The 20569-nt window shown below is 40.0% G+C and overlaps 2 protein-coding genes across 6 annotated transcripts in view; one reads left to right on the top strand and one right to left on the bottom strand.

Annotated features, from left to right (window-relative positions):
• Positions 1–23: 23 nt before the first annotated feature.
• Positions 24–3449, top strand: CCDC121 (coiled-coil domain containing 121). Of its 2 annotated transcripts, none has more exons than XM_003270670.4 (2): positions 24–608; positions 1080–3449. In XM_003270670.4, exons 1-2 carry the CDS (start codon positions 241–243, stop codon positions 2032–2034), a joined length of 1323 nt encoding a protein of 440 aa, XP_003270718.1. In that variant the 5' UTR covers positions 24–240; the 3' UTR covers positions 2035–3449. The 2 variants fall into 2 exon arrangements, with proteins under 2 accessions (XP_003270718.1, XP_030655303.1); XM_030799443.1 differs by having other exon boundaries at positions 27–105.
• A 2455-nt stretch (positions 3450–5904) lies between these two features.
• The window catches only part of ZNF512 (zinc finger protein 512), a 39477-nt gene continuing 24812 nt past the window's right edge, over positions 5905–20569 (bottom strand). For all 4 annotated transcript variants that reach the window (XM_003270661.3, XM_012497567.2, XM_003270662.4 and 1 more), the window contains 4 exons: positions 13735–13836; positions 12678–12740; positions 11426–11524; positions 5905–7837 (listed from right to left, as the gene is read on the bottom strand). In XM_003270661.3, the coding sequence (XP_003270709.1) occupies positions 7529–7837; positions 11426–11524; positions 12678–12740; positions 13735–13836 (573 nt within the window). In that variant the 3' untranslated portion in view covers positions 5905–7528. The remainder of the gene's footprint in view (positions 7838–11425; positions 11525–12677; positions 12741–13734; positions 13837–20569) is intronic.

The following is a 20569-nucleotide window of genomic DNA, read 5'->3' as shown; positions in this document are numbered from 1 at the left end:
GCGATGTTCTGGGCTGCGAACGAAAACAGAACCAAAGCGTCAGAAAGGAGCGCGTGAAGGGGCGCGGCGGTTGCCAGGGCATCTTCTTAGCGTCGGGCAGGGCTGGTGAGTCAACTAGTGACAGTGGCGAGGAAGTGGGGGCGCTGAGCAAGCGAGAGGAAGGCTGAAAGGAGCTAGGAAAAGGGCGCTGATCTCTGCAGCCTGGGAGGGCTTTTGTCCCCTGGAGGAAGGCCAGAAGAGATGGGGTCCCGAAGGCAGGGCTCACACAGCAAGAAAACGAGGAGCATGCCTGTCATTTTGAGCCCACAGAGAGCGGGGAGCGGAGCCACTGGAGGACCGGCTGCTCGGGTTTATTCGGTAGCCGAGGCGGTTAAACAGTTCAGGGCTGGACCAGCCGGGACTGGAGCAGGGTGCAGCCTCCAGGGTTGCTGGGCAGCACTGAGACCCTTTGAGCACCGAACGGATAAACTACGGGAGCTTTCCGCACTTGCACATTGTTCCCGCGAGTTGCAGACGCAGGTTCCTGATGCTAGCGCTCATTCCTTGGCAGTCACCCTCAGTGAACTACACAGTTGCCGTGACCTTCAGGATGAATGCTTGGATTCCAGGTGCGAGTAGGTACTGGAGGGGAGCTTCCTTCTCACGGAAGGGCCCTCAGAAACTCAGGAAAGATGATGAAAGAGCCTAGAAAATTATTTCTACTCCCGACCACCCAGTCTGTTTCTGTGGCCCTTTGTAGCTGCGAACAGTGTTCAGTAAGTCATAAGATGTGGCTTTAATACCCAGGCTCTGCCACTTGCTAGTGGTGTGAGTCATGGGCAAGTCACTTAAACTCTCTGAACCCGTTTTCTCCTTTTTTAAAACTGAGATAATACCTCCCAGGGTTGTAGTGAACGCACGTTGTAAATGATGAGCCACATTCCTCATCCTGTACCACTAGCTGGATTCCCCACACCTTGCATAATGTCTAGAACATTCTGGTGCTCGGAAATATTCTCTTGTATGAATAAAGGACAGTTGTGCACTTATTTCCTAAAGTTTCATTAACTGACAGAGGAATTTCTCGTTTGTTCTTTCAGGTTTGATGAGGGCCCCAGAAGGCTCCTTCCACTGTATCATAGTCTAATAAATAATTTTGTCAAGCCAGAGAAGCTAACAAAGGTAGAGACAAGGCTTAAAGAAAAGATAGTGGCGGAAATGACGGATCTGAACGAGCATATAAAACAAGCTCAAATCCAGCGGGAACAGCTACTGGAGGAGTCCAGGAAGCTACACCGAGAAAAGTTACTTGTCCAGGCTGAAAACAGATTCTTTCTGGAATACCTGACTAACAAAACTGAAGAGTACACAAAGCAACCTGAGAAGGTATGGAACAGCTATTTACAAAAAAGTGGAGAGATTGAACGAAGAAGACAAGAATCAGCCTCCAGATATGCAGAACAAATTTCAGTGCTTAAAACAGCGCTCTTGCAAAAGGAAAATATCCAATCCAGTTTGAAGCGGAAGTTGCAGGCAATGAGGGACATTGCTATATTAAAGGAAAAGCAGGAGAAAGTAATACAGACATTACAGGAGGAGACAAAGAAAGTCCAAGCTGAGACAGCTGCAAAGACATGGGAAGTACAGGCCCAGCTCCTCCAGGAGAAAAGATTACTGGAGAAACAACTGAGCGAGCCAGACAGGAGGCTACTGGGAAAGAGAAAAAGAAGAGAGCTTAATATGAAGGCCCAGGCCTTGAAGTTGGCAGCAAAGAGATTTATTTTTGAATACTCCTGTGGCATCAAGAGAGAGAACCAGCAGTTCAAGAAGGAATTACGGCAGCTAATTGAGCAAGCCCAGAAACTAACGGCTACTCAAAGCCACTTAGAAAACAGGAAGCAGCAGCTGCAGCAGGAACAGTGGTATCTGGAGTCCTTAATCCGGGCGAGGCTGAGACTGCAAGGAAGTCATAATCAGTGCCTGAATAGACAGGATGTTCCAAAGACCACACCCAGTCTTCCCCAAGGCACCAAATCAAGGATTAATCCAAAGTAACTCCTAAAATAACGCTGATTAAATAAGAACTGGAGCAAGTACTCTTAAGTGCTACATTAACCTGGTTAGAAAGGCTTTTGGATTCCAGATTGCTATTGTAAAATCTCCATCATGATGTGCTGAAGTGAAGGATTAGATGGTTTTATCTAACAGTCCTACTAGACATTTGGTAACCAGCTTCCCTTAACTAGCTTTTTCTTTAAATACTCTTGTTAATAAGCTATTCCACAAACCTCCAGTTAACCTAACACATGACCCTAACCTAACCATTTACCATACATCAAACTAGCTAAAGGAAACCAACCTAAGGAAGTGAAAACAGTTGTGATTTATTTCATCTAGCTAAATTATATTTCTTTATAGAGAAAGTACCTTTAAGGATAGCATTCCAAATAGACTTTGAATAGCGTTCTGCTTAGTAAATAACCAGTATCAGTTTATCCTCATTCCTTTTGACCAACTTAGAAGACAAAAGCAGTTTTTATAAGCTCTTTGTGAGTTTGTGCCAGTGACCAGGTAGCGCCTTCTAGTTTTCTCATGAGTGAAAAAGCATTCTGATAACAGCAAGTTTAGTAGTTGCTAGGCAGACTGACCTTTCATCTGATGCTAAGCCCCTACAAGTTTAAGTAAATTGAGAAGGTAAGAAAAGATGAAGGAGACATATATTAGGTCAGCTCTTACTTTTGAAAATGTTTTATTTGAAGAAACACCTGTAGCATTGAGGTGACTGAATGCCTCTGCTTATTTCAGGAAAACGTATCCAAAAAAGTTGAAATATTTGGACAACTTTTTTTTTAAGTGCCATCGATTTCCCTAGTAGCATTCTAAAAGATAGCAAGTAAAATGATGTTTGTTATCCTAAATGCTTTAGTTTTAGGTCATTTATTAATTTTCTTACAGGTGCACTTTCTAGTACATGAAGTATCTTTTGTAATTAATGTGTGCCATGTTTATTCCCATTTAGTATAACTATATATATTTTTAGGATAGTTTTTTTTTTTTGGGGTTCTACGACATTGAAGTTGGACTAGTGATTTATTTGAATGCTGAATCCTAGTATAGGGGAAAATAATCTCATATTTTAACATGGGTCCTCTATGGGAAAATAGGATGAACTTTGTTTCCCAGAAATTGTTAGTGATTAAAAACTTCAAAATAATTTTCCTGCATTTTCCGCTTTATTTACATGTAAAGTGAATTCCCTGAAAATTGGATTTAAAAAGGATTCTCCTTCAATGTGCCTTTACCTTGTAGCTTTAACAACTTTCCTGTTAAATATGTAGTTTATTAAACAATGTTATTAAATAAAAACATTTATCCACTGATTACTGTTCCAATGTAACACATTTTCCACTTCATCACTCTTCTGTTACCACTCTTAAATGTCTTATTCACACGTGCAAATAATAAAAACTAGTTTTAATGCAGAAATTAGGATTTTAGCATGCAGGTACTTTAACCTAAATCTCAATTTGTGAGCTGAAAATACAGAAACACTGAACAAGGAAAGCATGGTATCCAAGACAAACTTGAAGGCTTATTCTCTGGACATAAAAACCCTAAGACAATATATTTCTAAGGCTGATAAAAAATTGGAAAGTAGGAAGCATATTAATTCTTCTGTTAATTCCCCTCCTGCCACTGGTGTCCTGATTATCTAATTCAGGAGTGGGTAACTTCCACCTGATCTCAGTTCATTTTTACTTAACATCCCAGGTAATGGATATGGTATACTGCTTGTGGCCGTCCCTTCCAGGGTGAGGGCTTGAAGACATTAAAAGTTGAATGATAACTGATTTCATACCTTGAAATCCATACCTCTACGTGAGCAGCAAGTTGGCCAACTAAGATTTCAATCTGCATTTTTGTCTGCTTTGCTATTTAGAAAATTACACAGGGTTATGTTATAGAAAGTGAGTTAGATGGAAAAGACCTCTGAGGTGAAATTTAAGACCTGCCATGATTGCTAAAATGAAGCCTACAATGCAAAAACTGGGGAAGAAACTATTCTAGGCAGAGGCAACAGTGAATGCAAATGCCTTAAGATAGCAATAAGCTTTGGTAGGTTCAAGGAACAGAAAGGTGTGTGTGTAAAGTATAGTTGAGGAATGGTCACAGAACATGGGTGGAGGAAAGGAAGATGAGGCTATTAAGGCTAGCAGGAGTTATGAGCACAGAGGCATAGGCCGAGGGACTTTAGCAGGTGAATGAGGTCTGATTTACAATTTTAAAAACTACAGCTGTTAGGTGGAGTGTATCCAAGCCAGAAAAAAGTGGAAGGAAACTAATTAGGAAGATACTGTAGTCTAGGCAAGAGGTAATGATGGCTTAGATTGGAATGGCAGTAGTAGAGTGAACAGATTCAAAATGTAGTTGGTGGTAGACAGGACTTGCCAATGGATTTGCTATGAGAAGAGAGAAGAATCAAGATGAAACGAGTAAATTTCTAAAATGTTCTCTTTTAAGGAGATGTGCAGAATATTCTTTATATTTTTTGAGACGGTCTCACTGTGTCACACAGGCTGGAGTGCAGTAGTGTGATCACAGCTCACAGCAGCATCTCGACCTCCTGGACCCAAGCAGTCCTCCCATCTCGGCCTCCCAACTGGCTGGGACTATAGGTGCACACCACGATGCCCAGCTAATTTTTTTTATTTTTTTGTAGAGATGAGATTTCATCACATTGCCCAGGTTGGTCTAGAACTCCTGAGCTCAAGCGGTCCTCCAGCCTCAACCTCCCAAAACGTTAGGATTACAGGTGTGAGCCACCGTGCCTGGCACCAGACATTGGGACATATTCATGATGATACAAGAAACCCTACTCAATTTTATAGCTTGTATTCTACTGTATGACTATATCGCAATTTATCCATCCTGATAATGGATAATTATTGTTTATTAGAGTAGGCCAACAAAGAGACCCAAGAATGTATAATGTCTCAAATAACAGACATTTATTTCTTGCTCACTTAATAGTCTCAGATACATGTTCCTGGTTGGCAAGTGGCTCTCCTTCAGGAGGTGATTCAGGGACTCAAGATATCTTCCATTTTGTGTTCTTCCATCTCCTAGGGCCCCATCATCATCTGCATTTAGCCAGAGGAAGGGTAAAGAAAGCTTGGAGGTACACCCACTCAAAAGTTCTAACCTGCAAGTGGCATTCATCACTCCACTCACATTCCATGGGAAAGGAGTTAGCTGGCTTCTCCTTCACTAGAGAGTGGAGGGAAGGGGGATAACTGGGAAATACAGTCTAGCCATTTGTCCTATAATCCCGTAACTTGCAAAAGTGAAAGTAGATCTCTGACACATGTTTCAGTATTTCTCTATTGTAAACTGTACTGCAATAATCATTCTTTTTTGTGTCTCTTGGTATGCCTGGACAAGAGGAGTTACTCTGTGTATACCCAGGAGAGAAACTGCTAAGTCATCTTCAACTCTGCTAGATACAGCCAAATCACTTTTGAAGTGATTGTACCAATTTGCATTCCAAACCATGTATGAAAGTTCGTAATACAGTCAAACTTAGTTTGTTAGTCTAATGAATTTAAAAAAAAAAAAAAACTTTAAAACTCAATACTGTGATTAGAATAGTCTATAATGAGTCCTGCTGATCCCTGGTCTTGGTCAGGAAAAAGGAAAGGAATGCCTGCAAGGGGTCCCTGGATGAAACTGGGCAAGTTTCCTATACTAATTCACTTTAATCTCAAACTACTCACTTTAACCAGCATAATTCAGGAACCAAAGAACTACTGAGACAACTGCATGTGGAATTTATTTCAAACTCACCCCCATCTCTAGCCATCTTCTTACCCCCATACAGTGTCAAGAAGTCATGCAGCAGGTCGGCGTCAAAGAACACTGGAAACATCTTTCCGAGAGTCATTTATTTCTTTTGTCATTGCCAAACATTCCCCAGGTCTTACTCACCAGAAATTAATATAGCTTCTTCATTTCTCCTCCCTGACAACCCTCATCTACTGAAAGGGCTTTAAGGGCACACTGCCAATGAAAATGCAGAGTGCATATACCATGTCCTTAACTTGTTTCAAAACTACCTATTCTGGCAGTATCCAATTCAGGTTTCAGTGCTCCCTTGTTTGAAAGTGGTCTTCACAAAAGCCCACATTTTAAAGCTATTTGGAGGAGCAAAAAGAGTTAAAGTGGTAATAGCCTTTCAGAATTTGAAAAGGTAGTACTTGTCTATATCAGGGTTCATTTTTTATGTGGCATATGCCACAAAATAGGCAAGAATATATAAGACCAATATTTATGCAAAACGGGGAAGAGAATCCAGAAACACGACAACAAAGCTGCTCTAACCATGTTCCAGAGAAAGCCACCACCCTCAAAGAGAAATAACCCATTAAACATTACCAGGTAGGCATGAGGTACAGAAAAAGAATTTTTCTTTCCAGCTCCAGATAAATATCTACATCTGGTGTCAAAGTCTCAGGATATAAAGAGGAGAGAACTCCATATATAAAAGAGGATAGGACAATATTCTCAGAAAATTCAAAAAGACAGAAGTTAGCTAAGGGGATGGGTGAAAACAGTGGGGCGTAGACTAACAAGTGAGGTAAAGTCCAGGGAGAAGGAATGCGCACCTTGGTTTTCCTTTAGTGGCACTACCAGGAGCACTAGGAGACTGTCAAAACATCAGGGGCAATGTGATACTTCTCAATTCTTAAAACCAAAGAAGCAAAAATAAGCTTCAGGGGGCAAGTGATCATAGCTATGGATGAGGCCTCAGGCTCCAGGAAAGTTGGGGCAGTATTTATTGCTGCTTTTACTTTCTCTTTCCTGTCATTTTAATGTTTGGGTCATGTTACTCCTAAGGCTGCTTTTCATGTCTGTGGGTCTAGTCATTGCTACTTGGTACAAAGCATTTCCCAGTATAAACAGCATAGGGTAGTTCTAGATTTTTCATCCTAAATCCATTTTCTTACTTTCAATCTTAAAACCATATTGAGAGGACAAACAGCCTCCATAAAGTTTGTTTCCCAAGGAGACAGTGTAATCTTATTATGTGAATGACAACAATTCTAGCTTCTAGACTTGTTATATCACAAATACAAAATGACTAAACAGTTATGGTTTTAAAAAATTAGTTTGGAATGGTTTCACAAGCTAGATGATGGAGCAGCTACTAAATCAATGGAGCTTCCAAGAACATTCTATACCCCAGGAAGGAAAGGACAACCAAAAAGTTTTCTTAGTTTTGTACAGGGCAAGAGCCTTGAGAGGGAGCTCTTTGGGCAAGATAAAAAAAACAAGAGGACTTGACGAGGAATAGCAGGAAAACCTACTAAAAGGGGAGGGGGGAATCAAAGTGTAAGAAGGGAAGACAGTGAAATTTACACAGGAGGAAGGAGCTGAGAAAGTCACAGCCTTACACAAACGCTGAAAGAATCTTCACTCAGTCCTCCCAGCACAGGTCCCCGTGACAACAGCATCACATCTGCTTTCCTAGGAGTGCTTTTACACTGACTGCCTATTTCCTTCCTCGTTTATGATTAGTCTTTGGGGGCTTTACTTTCTGGAACTGTGCTGGCACTGGCTCCTGCTCTGGTTCCTTACAGGAGGCTGACACTACCAGTTCCTCATTATTCCTCCTCTGATCCTTCCCTACTCTAAGACTCAGCTCTGTCTCGGGAAGCTCAATGCCAGGCTGCTGCCGCCTTCTTAGAGACCTTCTGCTCCTGTGCTGCTGCCTCCGCTTTTCTTCTTCTTGCTGCCGCTGCTTTATCTTCATCAGCTTTTCAAAGCTTTTGGTTGTTGTTGGGTTTACAACGAACCAGTCCTAGAGAGGCAAAATAGAAATGTCATCCAGTCGAAAATATAGTGAAGAACATAAAGAAAGGTGGAGGAAGAATGGAAAAAAGGCATGATTAGGGCAGAACACAGTAAGAAGGAAACAGATATGGAACCATACCTCAGGATTCTATATTTTCAGATGGAGAAATCCAATACAGAGCAGCTATTATAAGCACACATTTTGTAAGGTGTAATTCTAGGGACTTTAACAAATGATCTACAAAGTCCGTTTACTTAGCATCATCCCACTCTTATATCTCCTGAGTATAAATCTCATCATGAGTCGTAACACACTGAGCCATAGGAGATTTTTATTCCATGATGGCATCGTAACTAAGAGCACAAATTTTGCAGCCAGGCCCCCTGGGTCCAAATCCCAGCTCTGTTTCTAGATACGTGACCATGGGGAAATTACTTAACATTTTCGAGGCTCACTTTAAGAAATTAAGGGGTAGGGGACATGAAATCCAATTATAAAGTATTTTTGCCAAAAAAGAAAGAACTTCAATCTTATCAGGTGATCTGTTCAATCTTTTAAATCTACCAATTCATAGGAAAAGCCAGAATAGGGAGTTGAGCCCAATCTCTCTGCCCCACTGGAAGACTCCACTGCAGTGGTCCCTGTACCTCAAAAACAAACAACAACAACAACAAAAAGCAAAAAAGGAAATAGCCAGAATAAAGGAATACTACCATAGGGTGCAATCAGCAAAATTCCAGAATGTGGGTACATGTATGTGACAAGTGATCCAGTTTCTTCAATAAATGGCAAATTTGTAAAAAGGAAAAGGAAGCTTTTAGTCTTGCACCATGCAATGAGATAGCCACTAGCCACATTTGGTAAGTGATGTGTTTAAATGTGAGTAGAACAAATTAAGATATGCTTTCATGTAAAATATACACCAAATTTCAAAGACTTGCTATGAAAAAAATGTAAAATATCTCAATAATTTATTGATTTACATGTTAAAAATAATTTTAGATATATTGGGCTTAATAAATTATTAACAATTTCATCTTTTTAAAATACTTTTTTAATGTGGCTACTAGAAAATTTTAAATTACATACATGGCTCACAGTACTTTTTTTTGGATAGTGCTGCTCTAGATTAAAACAAACAAATGCAATGTTTAGACCTTGTTTTAGATCCTAATTTGAATAAATCAACTCTGAAAAAACATTATAAGATAATCAGGGAAATTTAAATAATAACTAGATATATGATAATATTAAAATTCTTAACTTTTTTAGGTATAATAATGTTTGTGGTCATATGTTTTCAAAAGTCCTTATCTCTTACAGATACATATTGAAAGAAGCACTTACAGCTGAAATTATATGTGGAATTTGCTTTAAAGTAAGCCTTTAAGGGAGGAGAAAAGTGAGGTTATAAATGACACAAGATTGGCCATACACTGATGATTGCTGAGGATGGCTGACAGCATACTGGGTTCATTATGCTATTTTCTCTACTTTCATGTGTTTGAAATTTTCTGTTAAAAAAAAAAAAGTAGTGTAAGAAAATGTGATGGAGGGAGGAAGAAACAGGGTAAAGATGTTTTACCACCCACAAAATTCATAAATAGAGGCATAAATCAATAAACAAATGCCTGGGAGCATGCCCCAAACCAAGTGAAATTTGTTGGTTCCAACTCTGTTGGTTTTAACTTTTTAGGAAGAAAATAGACAAACCATTTAACTATATAAAGGCCAGATTTTGTCAGGAGATAATTACCTTTTTTTTTTTTTTGAACAGAGTCTTGCTCTGTTGCCCAGGCTGGAGTGCAGTGGCACAATCTTGGCTCACTGCAACCTCCGTCTCCCGGGTTCAAGCAAATCTCCTGCCTCAGCCTCCCAAGTAGCTGGGATTACAGGTGCCCGCCACCACGCCCAGCTAACTTTTTAGTAGAGACGGGGTTTCACTATGATGGCCAGGCTGGTCTCGAACTCCTGACCTCAGGTGATCTGCCCGCCTCGGCCTCCCAAAGTGCTGGGATTACAGGCGTGAGCCACCGTGCCCGGCCAATAATTACCTTTTAAATACTTCCTAAAGCAAAAAAAGATATGCTATTATTACTAAAAAGATATGACTGCCTTCAGAAGACATCTCAGATTTTGGCTAGGGATTCTGAAAGCTTATGCCAGTAAAGCAACAGAAACCAAATTTTATGGAAGTAATTAAAGCTCACATTGTTAAGTACTACCAAATTTGAGGGCAGAAAATAAATAAAGGTGTTCCCTTTATTTTTCCACATCAGGCAGCAATAGTTTCTGCAGTAAGATATTCCAAGAGAATGCAAATTGTATTCCTAAGCTGTTGTAGTAGGACTATTTAATTATATCATAAACAATTTCTCTGTTCACCTCTATTACTAAAAAACCTTCCCCAAGAGAAAACCCTTGACCTTCTGAACTTTAAAGCATTTTTATACACAATTTTACAATTTTTTTATTTTGAAAAATTACAAACCTTCAGAAAAGTTGTAACAGTTCAATGAACAATCAAATTTACCATTGTTAATCTCCTTCCTCTCTTCCTTCTTCCCTCCTTCTTTCTTTTGCTGAACTATGTGCAAGTTAGTTGCAGACATCATAATACTTCATCCCTAAACACTTCGGCATATATCTGCCTAAGAACAAGGGCATTCTCCTGCATGACTACAACTATCACCTTTGGGAATGTTAACACTGACACAATACTATTATTTAATATAGTGAGCATTCAAATTTCCCCAACTGTCTCAATAATGTCCTTTAGTTGTTTTATCCAGTATTTTAAACAGCCTTAAAAATGGGTTGCCGGAAGACATTAGAATGCTAGAAGGCATGAACGTATAGAGATCACTGTGAAACAAGAATTTCAAACATGTAAACTCAACCTGGTTCCCAAATGTTTGACTTAATTGGATTTAAAGGAATTAGAAGAGTTCAGGCCAGGCATAGTGGCTCACACCTGTAACCCTAGCACTTTGGGAGGCCGAGGCAAGTGGATCACCTGAAGTCAGGAGTTCAAGACCAGCCTGGCCAACATGGCAAAACCCCATCTCTACTGAAAATACAAAAATTAGCCAGGCATGGTGGCAGGTGCCTGTAATCCCAGCTACTCAGGGAGTATTGCTTGAACCCGAGAGGTGGAGGTTGCAGTGAGCCCTCCAGATTGGGCAACAGAGTGAGACTCTGTCTAAAAAAAAAAGAGTTCAAGGATGCTTACAGTCACAGTGATTTTTTTTTTTTTTTTTTAGTCAGGATCTCTGTTGCCTAGGCTGGAGTGCAGTGGCACAACCAGCTCACTGCAGCCTCAAACTCCTGGGTTCAAGCGATCCTCCTGCCTTGGCCTCCCAAAGTGCTGGGATTAGAGGCATGAGCCACCCCGCCCACCCCTCACAGTGATTTCAAATACTTTCACAGAAAAATACAATTATATATCTAAGTTTAGAGAATATTTTAACTCTAATGTCTCTGGTAGCCACTTTAGAGATACTTTCCTTGACAGCCTTAGTCCATAACAATAGGGACAAAGTCTACCTCTCTTGTGGCTTATATATCAGGCCCACAGGATTACAAAAACCTCACCTCAGCATGGACAGAGTTGATGTGATACTTGACACCACTCTCTGACACAAATTCTTTCTGACATAGAAGACATTTGTATTTTCCAGCCACAAAGTTTCCCTATTTCCAAGAGAGAAACAAAAAAGAATTATTGGTAAATTCAGAAACACATACCTGGGCTATGTGTAGGGATTGTTAGAGATGAAAAGAGGGAATTCTACTTCAGCAAAGATAAGAAGGAAAAAGATCCAATATAGTAACAGATTTAGGAAAACCAGCTTGGATGAATGATTACCAACATAAATCCATCCTAGTGCAATTCTGTTCCAATCACCCACCCTAATTCAACACAACCTGAAAGTCCCCTACTTTTTCTCAGGTAATATGCCACATCTTTCTACCTTCCTATGTTCCTTTCACTTCACTTCCAGGTTGTCCTGGTTCCTCCCCCAAAATGATCAAATGCCCAAAATTCACCAGAGGCGCCAACGTACAATTCTTCCCACTATGATCCACTGTCGCAAAAAGTGCCTTCAAAATCCAGAATTAGAAGAGTGCCATCCATAATACCTAGTTTAAGGACTCAGAAACTAGGATCAAGATGACAAACTCCTAAGCATTCCTGGACATATCTGGTTTAGATGCCTACAACTCCCTTGTTGCCTTGAACTGAGACTTCTCTCCCCTCCTGAAGCTTCAGGTTTCCATGGTGCTCATTTTGTGTGAGGAGATTGGAAAATGGCAGCAATTCCCATGGCTGGTAGGTTGTAGGACACCTGGGTCAACATGGAAAAGATTCAGTGAGGTGAATGGCTGTTAGCCTGACACCCTATCCCACCTCCCATCCCCAGAGGCCAGTATGGTTCAGATGGGTATAGAGGATCTTTACCAATCCAGGTAAGCACATGTAAGGTGATTGTTCTACAAAGTTTTAGGCCCACCCAAACAAGGCAGGCCCAGTGTAGGAGATGCTCAAATGCAAGGAGCTGAATCTCTTCGAATTCAGGGATAGGAACTCAGAACAAATATATTTTTCTCCGAATTCCTTTAAATTGATAATGACTTGTGACTATGGTGATCTTTTCTAAGTCTTGGACACGCCCTGGCATCCCACCCAATACCAGACCAAGAATCTTAGAGACATAAAAAACTAAAGCAGCCTCTGAAGATAATGGTAAACAGGACAATTAGCTGTTCACCTAAACTGAATTCTCTTCCACGTCAGACTATTTTAGAGGACATGTTAAGATAGTAAGTTTAAAAAGTTACAAACCAATGTACAAGAGCCCAGGTGAGCTTTAAGGCCAGATACACTACTGTAGACAGCCTCACAGCCCTGCAAAAGAGAAGAAATAGTGTGAAGACTATGCCAAATAGCTCCCTTCTCTGAACAATCTGGCCATTTACACTGACCAACTCCACACCTGAAGGAAGAAAACCAATAATTTGTGCCACAAACCAAATGAAAAAAGAATATACATGTAAGCCGCAAAAGAAGGAAAGCCAAGGAAAGCTAAAAAGAAAAGAAACGGAAGGTGAACAAGTTGTTTAGGAAAGATTAAGCCATTTCCTTCCCTCAGTACTTTCTCTGACACTGAAGAGAAACATGGAAAATTATATAGTTTTTTTTTTAATCTGCTTTATTTAGTGCAAATGTGTTCCCACTTCTTTTATATTTACTCCTCTGCAAAGTACTGAATCTACTATAGCTGTGATAGTTTAAAGATGGCTCTCTCTCCCTCATCTTGACTCTAGAAAATAAAAATATTTTTAAAATCGTAAAAATAAAGATGGCTGCAAATTCTCTTCCACTCTTGCCATCAAGAAGTGGAGTCTATTTACCCTTCCTGTGAATCTGGGTTAGTCCCATGATTCCTTTGATCAATAAAACACCATGGAAGTCATGCTGTGCAAATTCTGAAGCTAGATTTTAAAAGATCTGCAGCCCTGCTTTCATGATCTCAAAATATTCTCTGAGAAGTCAGTCACTGTGTACCCTGCTGGTAGCCCAACTACTCTGCTAGAGAGAGAGGCCATATGGACAGCCAAGCTCCTAGATAAATGCAGCTGCACAGAAACCATCTTGAACATTCCAGTCTGAGTTTCCAGCTGAATGCACTTTCATGAGCGATTCCAGCTGATGGTACATATCGCAGGAGAACTGCCCGGCTGAGCCTTTATAGAATTATCGCTCTATGGAATTGAGAACAAATAAAATAATTGTTTTAAGCCACTGAGGTTCAGGTATTTTGTCATGAAGGAATAAATAACAGAAGCAAGAGCAGATGCTTGATAAACATTTACTGAATAAATGAATGAGAAAGAACCACCTGGTTAGGACACTGAATACGATGATATTTCTTGATATCTGTCTTCCATTTATGTAGTACTTCCTGGCTGAAGGTAGGTAGCCCTGGACGAGTATATTTTAACTACAAGACAAGACAACCAGAAACATTAGATAAATCCAACTCCCAACCAAAATATCCCAAAAGTTTCACACCCAACTCCTTAGGTTATATAATTCTGAAATCTATACTCCTGTACACAAAAAAACTGTAAGATATAAGACCCTGCAAAGTACCTGAAACTGATTAAGTATAATGGTCTATTGTTTGTCTTAGAAAAGTTTGATTTTTAACAGAGGACAAGAGACTCAGATATAATACTTCACCTACAGTTTAAAAAGAAAAAAAAGCTACAGAGTACTACATAGAATTAAAATATGTGTTTAAAAAGAGAGATTCATAGGTTCTAATGATTAGGAAAGAAAAAAATAAATTTAAAAAATGTTAAAAGAGAGAAAGGGATACAAATTCGCATTCGTATACTGAGTCATACAAATAAATGTAGATGAGTAAAAGGTTAGAAGTGTATAAATCAAAATATTAACAGTGGTATTCTCTGGTAGAATTTTTTTTTTTTTTTTGAGATGGAGCCTCGCTCTGTCGCCCAGGCTGGAGTGCAGTGGCACGATCTCGGCTCACTGCAAGCTCCGCCTCCTGGGTTCACGTCATTCTCCTGCCTCAGCCTCCCGAGTAGCTGGGACTACATCTCTGGTAGAATTTTGAATCATTTTAATATTTTTTCCTATTTATCTGCATTTTTAATTTTTCTTCAATTATAACATGCTAATTTTGGTATTTTTAAAATTCTAAAATAAAAAAATGAAGGTTCAACATAAAACAGGGATGTGAGAGGAATAAGGGAATAGAATACATAATATCTGCTTATACTTCAAAAGTAGAATTATTTCACCGGGCGCGGTGGCTCACGCTTGTAATCCCAGCACTTTGGGAGGCCGAGGCGGGCGGATCACGAGGTCAGGAGATCGAGACTATCCTGGCTAACACGGTGAAACCCCGTCTCTACTAAAAATACAAAAAAAAATTAGCCGGGCATGGTGGCGGGCGCCTGTAGTCCCAGCTACTAGGGGAGGCTGAGGCAGGAGAATGGCGGGAACCCAGGAGGCGGAGCTTGCAGTGAGCCGAGATTGCGCCACTGCACTCCAGCCTGAGCGACAGAGCGAGACTCCGTCTCAAAAAAAAAAAAAAAAAAACAAACAAAAACAAAAGTAGAATTATTTCTAGCACTTCTTTTTACAGGCTTTGACGTGAGCTGATCTCTCCTTACAACTACAACTAGAGTTTCCAGAGAGCAGAGAGCAACCTGCACAGACAGTTCTTGCAAAGTCCACCATAGGTAAATAGCTGTATTTCTGGTGAGTAAACAATCTTTCTGCTTTGACAATGGAAGTGTCTGAAAAGAAGCTGATTCTCTGCAACAAAAAAACACACCCAAAGCCCATAAAGGTAATGGAGGAAGTAAGGAAGGTAGCCCAAAGAACCTCTGGTAAATCTGTAAAAGAATGGAGTACACAATACTTTTATAGAGTACAGAAGTGGCTTTATTTATAAGCATTTAGTCTCCTCTGAAGCTAGTGTAAATGGGCCTATCTAAAATCTTTTTTACAGCTCCATAGTACATAGTTTATATAATTATAAATGTATCAAATATGATACATATTTACTATCATAAATATGATAGTAATAAACTATCGTATTAGTAATAGTAATAAACTATCATATTTATGTAAATGAAGTACTATCCAGCTATAAAAAAGATGAGGATGATTTTTATGAACACATGTGGAGTAATTTCCAGGATACACAGTTGACCGTTGAAGAACATGAGTTTGAACTGTGCAGGTCCACTTATATGTGGATTTTTTCAACCAAACAAGGATCAAAAATACTGTATTCTCAGTACACAAAACCCATCTATACAGAAGACCACTTTTCATATACACAGGTTTGGCAGGGCTGACTGAGGAACTTAAGTATGCACAAATTTGGGTATTCACAGAGGTCCTGGAACCAACGCACCACATGTACTGAGGGACAACTGTATATATATATATATATATACACATATATATACACATATACATATATATAATATGTGTGTGTATATATATACTTATATATATGTATTTATATATGTGTATATATGTGTATATATGTGTATATATGTATATATATGTGGGTGTGTATATATATGTGTGTGTATATATATATATATATATATATATATATATATATATATACATTTTTTTGAGACGGAGTCTTGCTCTGTTGCCCAGGCTGGAGTCCAGTGATGCTATCTTGGCTCACTGCAACCTCCGCCTTCTGGGTTCAAGCTATTCTCCTGTCTCAGCCTCCCAAGTAGCTAGGACTACAGGTGTGCGCCACCATGCCCAGCTAATTTTTGTATTTTTAGTACAGACAGGGTTTCACCATGTTGGCCGGGATGGTCTCAATCTCTTGACCTCATGATCTGCCTGCCTTGGCCTCCCAAAGTGCTGGGATTACAGGTGTGAGCCACTACACCCGGCCACAACTATATTATTAAGTGAAATAAAGCAGAGTATCAAAAAAATTATCTGTAGTAAGAAAGAAGGGGATATAAGAAAATACACATGTATCTGATGATCCATCACATAAAAATACAGGAAGGATAAACTAAAAATGAATGAGTTTGGTTATCTTTGGAGGTAGCTGGGAACACAGTAGAAAGAAAAGGGGAATGGGAATGGAATAGTTGGGATGAGGAGTAGTGACTCAGAACATATCTCTTTGAATAGGTCTGATTTAGAACCATGGTGGTTTTATATTCTCTCAAAATAAATGAATAGTTACATTAAATAGGATGTAGGGGAAATCCAAAACTTAATAAAAATAACACATTAACCTATTACAAATAAGTGACACAATGATGGGGGCAGAAAAGAAAAAACCAACCTCAGTAACTTTGGAAAATACTATTTTCACTATATACTGTAAGGCTCAAGATGAAAATAAGTATACACAAATATAGAAAGTTTGTTTTTTACAAGAGAATGAGTTGGTAATTCTGAAACTATTTTATATACTACTAGAATTGAGCAAATAAGTAAATATACTGTGGATAATGAGAACCAGTTTTCTCACTGTTGGAGAAAGAAGTTACAAATACAGAAAAAGGAAGGCTAGAAGGAAACTTGTGGTGTTGGACTGGAAATGAAGGTCTCATGGCTTTTAATATACATACAGATAGACAGCCATAAAAATAAATATGGATGTGTATGTGTGCATGTATGACTATACATGCCTTTATATCCTAACTCTATCCACCAAGAAGGCACAGAAACAATGACACTCCAGTAGAACTAGCACTTAAATATTCACTTCTAAATATATTCTTTAATAAAAGGAACCAGGATTCCTTAGAGAAATGGTTGATTCCAGGGCTGGGGCAGGAAAAATGGAAGATAAGCCTACGGCCTGTCTTATCATGTCATAAAGTAAAAAATCTTCTCAAAAAAGGATAGGGGATGTCAAAAAGACACAGGAGCCCACTTGAAAGAACTCTCAACTGCCAAATCCGGGACACGCTGAGCAGCAAAATAAATAATAATAGCATTGGATTATAACCCATGAAATAAAATAAACATCATTGAGTCTTTACTTATACAAATAAATAGAGAAAAACAACAGATCTTTTCACAGTAGAGTTCTAATCAATAATCATAGAAAAAATGATGGAAACTGAAAATCATTATGTAAACATCACAGGCATAACTGTTGCAGGCGGCCAGGCTCAGTGGTTCACGCCTGTAATCCCAGCACTCTAGGGGGTGGATCACAAGGTCAGGAGTTCGAGACCAGCCTGGCCAACATGGTGAAACCCCGTCTCTACTGTAACTACAAAAATTAGCCTGGTGTGGTGGTGCACACCCGTAGTCCCAGCTACTCAGGAAGCTGAGGCAGAAGAATTGCTTGAACCCGGGAGGCAGAGGTTGCAATGGGCCGAGACCACGCCACTGCACTCCAGCCTCGGTGAGAGAGTGAGACTCTGTCTCCAAAAAAAAAAAAAAACTGTTACTGGCAAATATCGTCAATGGATGCTAATCTAAGAAGGCAACAGTATGATAAGAAACAGGATATGTGCATATTCCATCTCCCCACGAAATATTCACTAATTACAAATGGGAAGATTGTAGTTTTGCCATTGAGATACTTAGAAAACACACCCTAAGCAACTGATCAAAATTATCATCATCAGTAAGAGACATATCAACATCATATACCTTTTGATATGATACATGGAAAAGGGCCAACATTGCTTCAGTGGTATTCTTGCCAAACACATACAGAACTCTCAACCTAATCTTGAGAAAACATCATGCAAATCCACGTTGGGGAACATTCTACAAAATAACCAGCCAGTTCTCTTCAACAGCATCAAGGACACAAAAGACAAAGCCAGGGGAACTATAACAGATTGGAAGAGACTAAGGAGACACAGAAATGAAATAAAATATGGTATCCTGATAATATCCTAAGGTATGGTTATGTAAGATGTTGGCATTAGGAGAAGCTAGGTGAAGAGCATTTGGAAACTTTGCTAACTAGTCTAAAATTATTTCAAAATTAAAAGTTTTTAAGAAAGAATACACATTGCTTATATGTACATCAAGAAACAGTGGAAAGATACACAAGAAGCTAATAAGAATGGTTAACCGTGGGGACAGGACAGAATAAGGACAAGGTGGGAGTGGGCTAATTCAATGTTTAGCATCATTTTGAGTTTTTGAACCATTTGAAGAATATGTTATCACTCAAAAAGATTAAATTTTTATATTTAAGAAAGAATAATGCCTTTTATCTATACGCTGTCAAAAATATAAACCAGGCCACGCACAGTGGCTCACGCCTGTAATCCTAGCGCTTCAGGAGGCCGAGGCAGGTGAATTGCCTGAGCTAAGGAGTTTGAGACCAGCGTGGGCAACATGGCAAAACCCATCTCTACAAAAAATTAGCTGGGCGTGGTTGTATGTGCCTGTAATCCCAGCTACTTGGGAGGCTGAGGCACGAGAATCACTTGAACCTGGGAGGCAGAGGATGCAGTGAACCGAGATCGCGCCATTGCACTCCAGCCTTGGTGACAGAGCAAGACGCTGTCTCAAAAAAAAAAAAAAAAAAAAAAAAAAAAAATATATATATATATATATATATATATATACACATACATATATAACCTATTTGATGATTTTAGGAAAGCATCTGCTAGATGAGAATACCCAACTTTATCAATGAGTTAACAAATATTTACTTATTTATTTATTTTAGAGATGGAGTCTTGCTCTGTCACCCAGGCTGGAGTGCAGTGGCGCAATCTCGGCTCACTGCAACCTCTGCCTCCCGGATTCAAGTGAATCTCCTGCCTCAGCCTCCCAAGTAGCTGAGAGTGCAGGCAAGCACCACCACGCCCAGCTAATTTTTTGTATTTTTAGTAGAGACGGGGTTTCACCGTGGTAGCCAGGATGGTCTCAATCTCCTGACCTCGTGATCCACCCGCCTTGGACTCCCAAAGTGCTACGATTACAGGTGTGAGCCATCACACCGGGCAACAAATATTTATTTATTTTTATTGTCATTTTTTTGAGATGAAGTCTTGCTCTGTGGCCCAGGCTAGATTGCAGTGGCATGATCTTGGCTCACTGCAACCTCCGCCTCTCAGGTTCAAACGATTCTCCTGCCTCAGCCTCCCCAGTACCTGAGACTACAGCTGGGACTACAGGTGTGTCCCACCTGGCTAATTTTTTTTTATTTTTTGAGACAGATTTCCGCTCTTGTCGCCCAGGCTGGAGTGCAATGGTGCAATCTTGGCTCACTGCAATGTCTGCTTCCCAGGTTCAAGCAATTCTCCTGCCTCAGCCTCCCGAGTAGCTGGGATTACAGGCGCCTGCCTCCACGTCCAGCTAATTTTTGTATTTTTAATAGAGAAGCGGTATCACCATGTTACCCAGGCTGTTCTCAAACTGCTGACCTCAGGTGATCGGCCCACCACAGCCTCCTAAATTGCTGGGATTACAGGTGTGAGCCACTGTGCCCAGCCACTAATTTTAAAAATATTTTTAGTAGAGATGGGGTTTCATCATGTTGACCAGGCTGGTCTCGAACTCCTGACCTCGTGATTCACCCACCTCAGCCTCCCAAAGTGCTGGGATTACAGGCGTGAGCCACTGCGCCCAGCCAGTTAACAAATATTTAAATTTCCTTATGACATCCTATGCATAGTGAAACCTGACTGTAATATCATGAGATAAATATCACTGTGCAAAACCCACATTTAAATTGGATTTAGATAGCCATGTACTTTAGCCTGTAGCAGGAAAAAAAAAAGTGTAGAAATAAGTCCAAAACAAGAAAGTACACTCTAATATTCAAAAATACAATCCAACTCCTTGGACACCAGGAGCGTCCACCAAGAGTGCACACCTACCACCCTGGACTAATTTTTAGACCAAAGAAGACATAAGTATTAGAAACTAGGGTTTGACCTTCTTTTCTTTTCTTTTCCTTTTTTTTTTGGAGACAGAGTCTCACTCTGTCACCCAAGCTGGAGTGCAGTGGTCCAATCTTGGCTCACTGCAACCTCCACCTCCCGGGTTCAAGCGATTCTCCTGTCTCAGCCTCCTGAGTAGCTGGAATTACAGGCACCTGCCACCACACCAGGCTAATTTTTGTATTTTTAGTAGACAGGGGGTTTCACCATGTTGGCCAGGATGGTCTCGATCTCTTGACCTCATGATCCACCTGCCTCGGCCTCCCAAAGTACTAG

This window comes from Nomascus leucogenys, chromosome 19, assembly GCF_006542625.1.
Source record: "Nomascus leucogenys isolate Asia chromosome 19, Asia_NLE_v1, whole genome shotgun sequence".
Taxonomy (NCBI): Eukaryota; Metazoa; Chordata; class Mammalia; order Primates; family Hylobatidae; genus Nomascus; species Nomascus leucogenys.
The sequence above is the reverse complement of the archived record's forward strand: the minus strand, read 5'-3'. Positions and strand labels throughout refer to the sequence as shown.

What these genes read in the sequence shown, in the direction of transcription:
- CCDC121 (XM_003270670.4), top strand. Translation starts at nt 241, where the DNA reads ATGGGGTCCCGAAGGCAGGGCTCACACAGCAAGAAAACGAGGAGCATG. An exon ending in GATGAATGCTTGGATTCCAG is followed by an intron (nt 609 to 1,079) that starts GTGCGAGTAGGT and finishes TTGTTCTTTCAG; the next exon opens with GTTTGATGAGGGCCCCAGAA.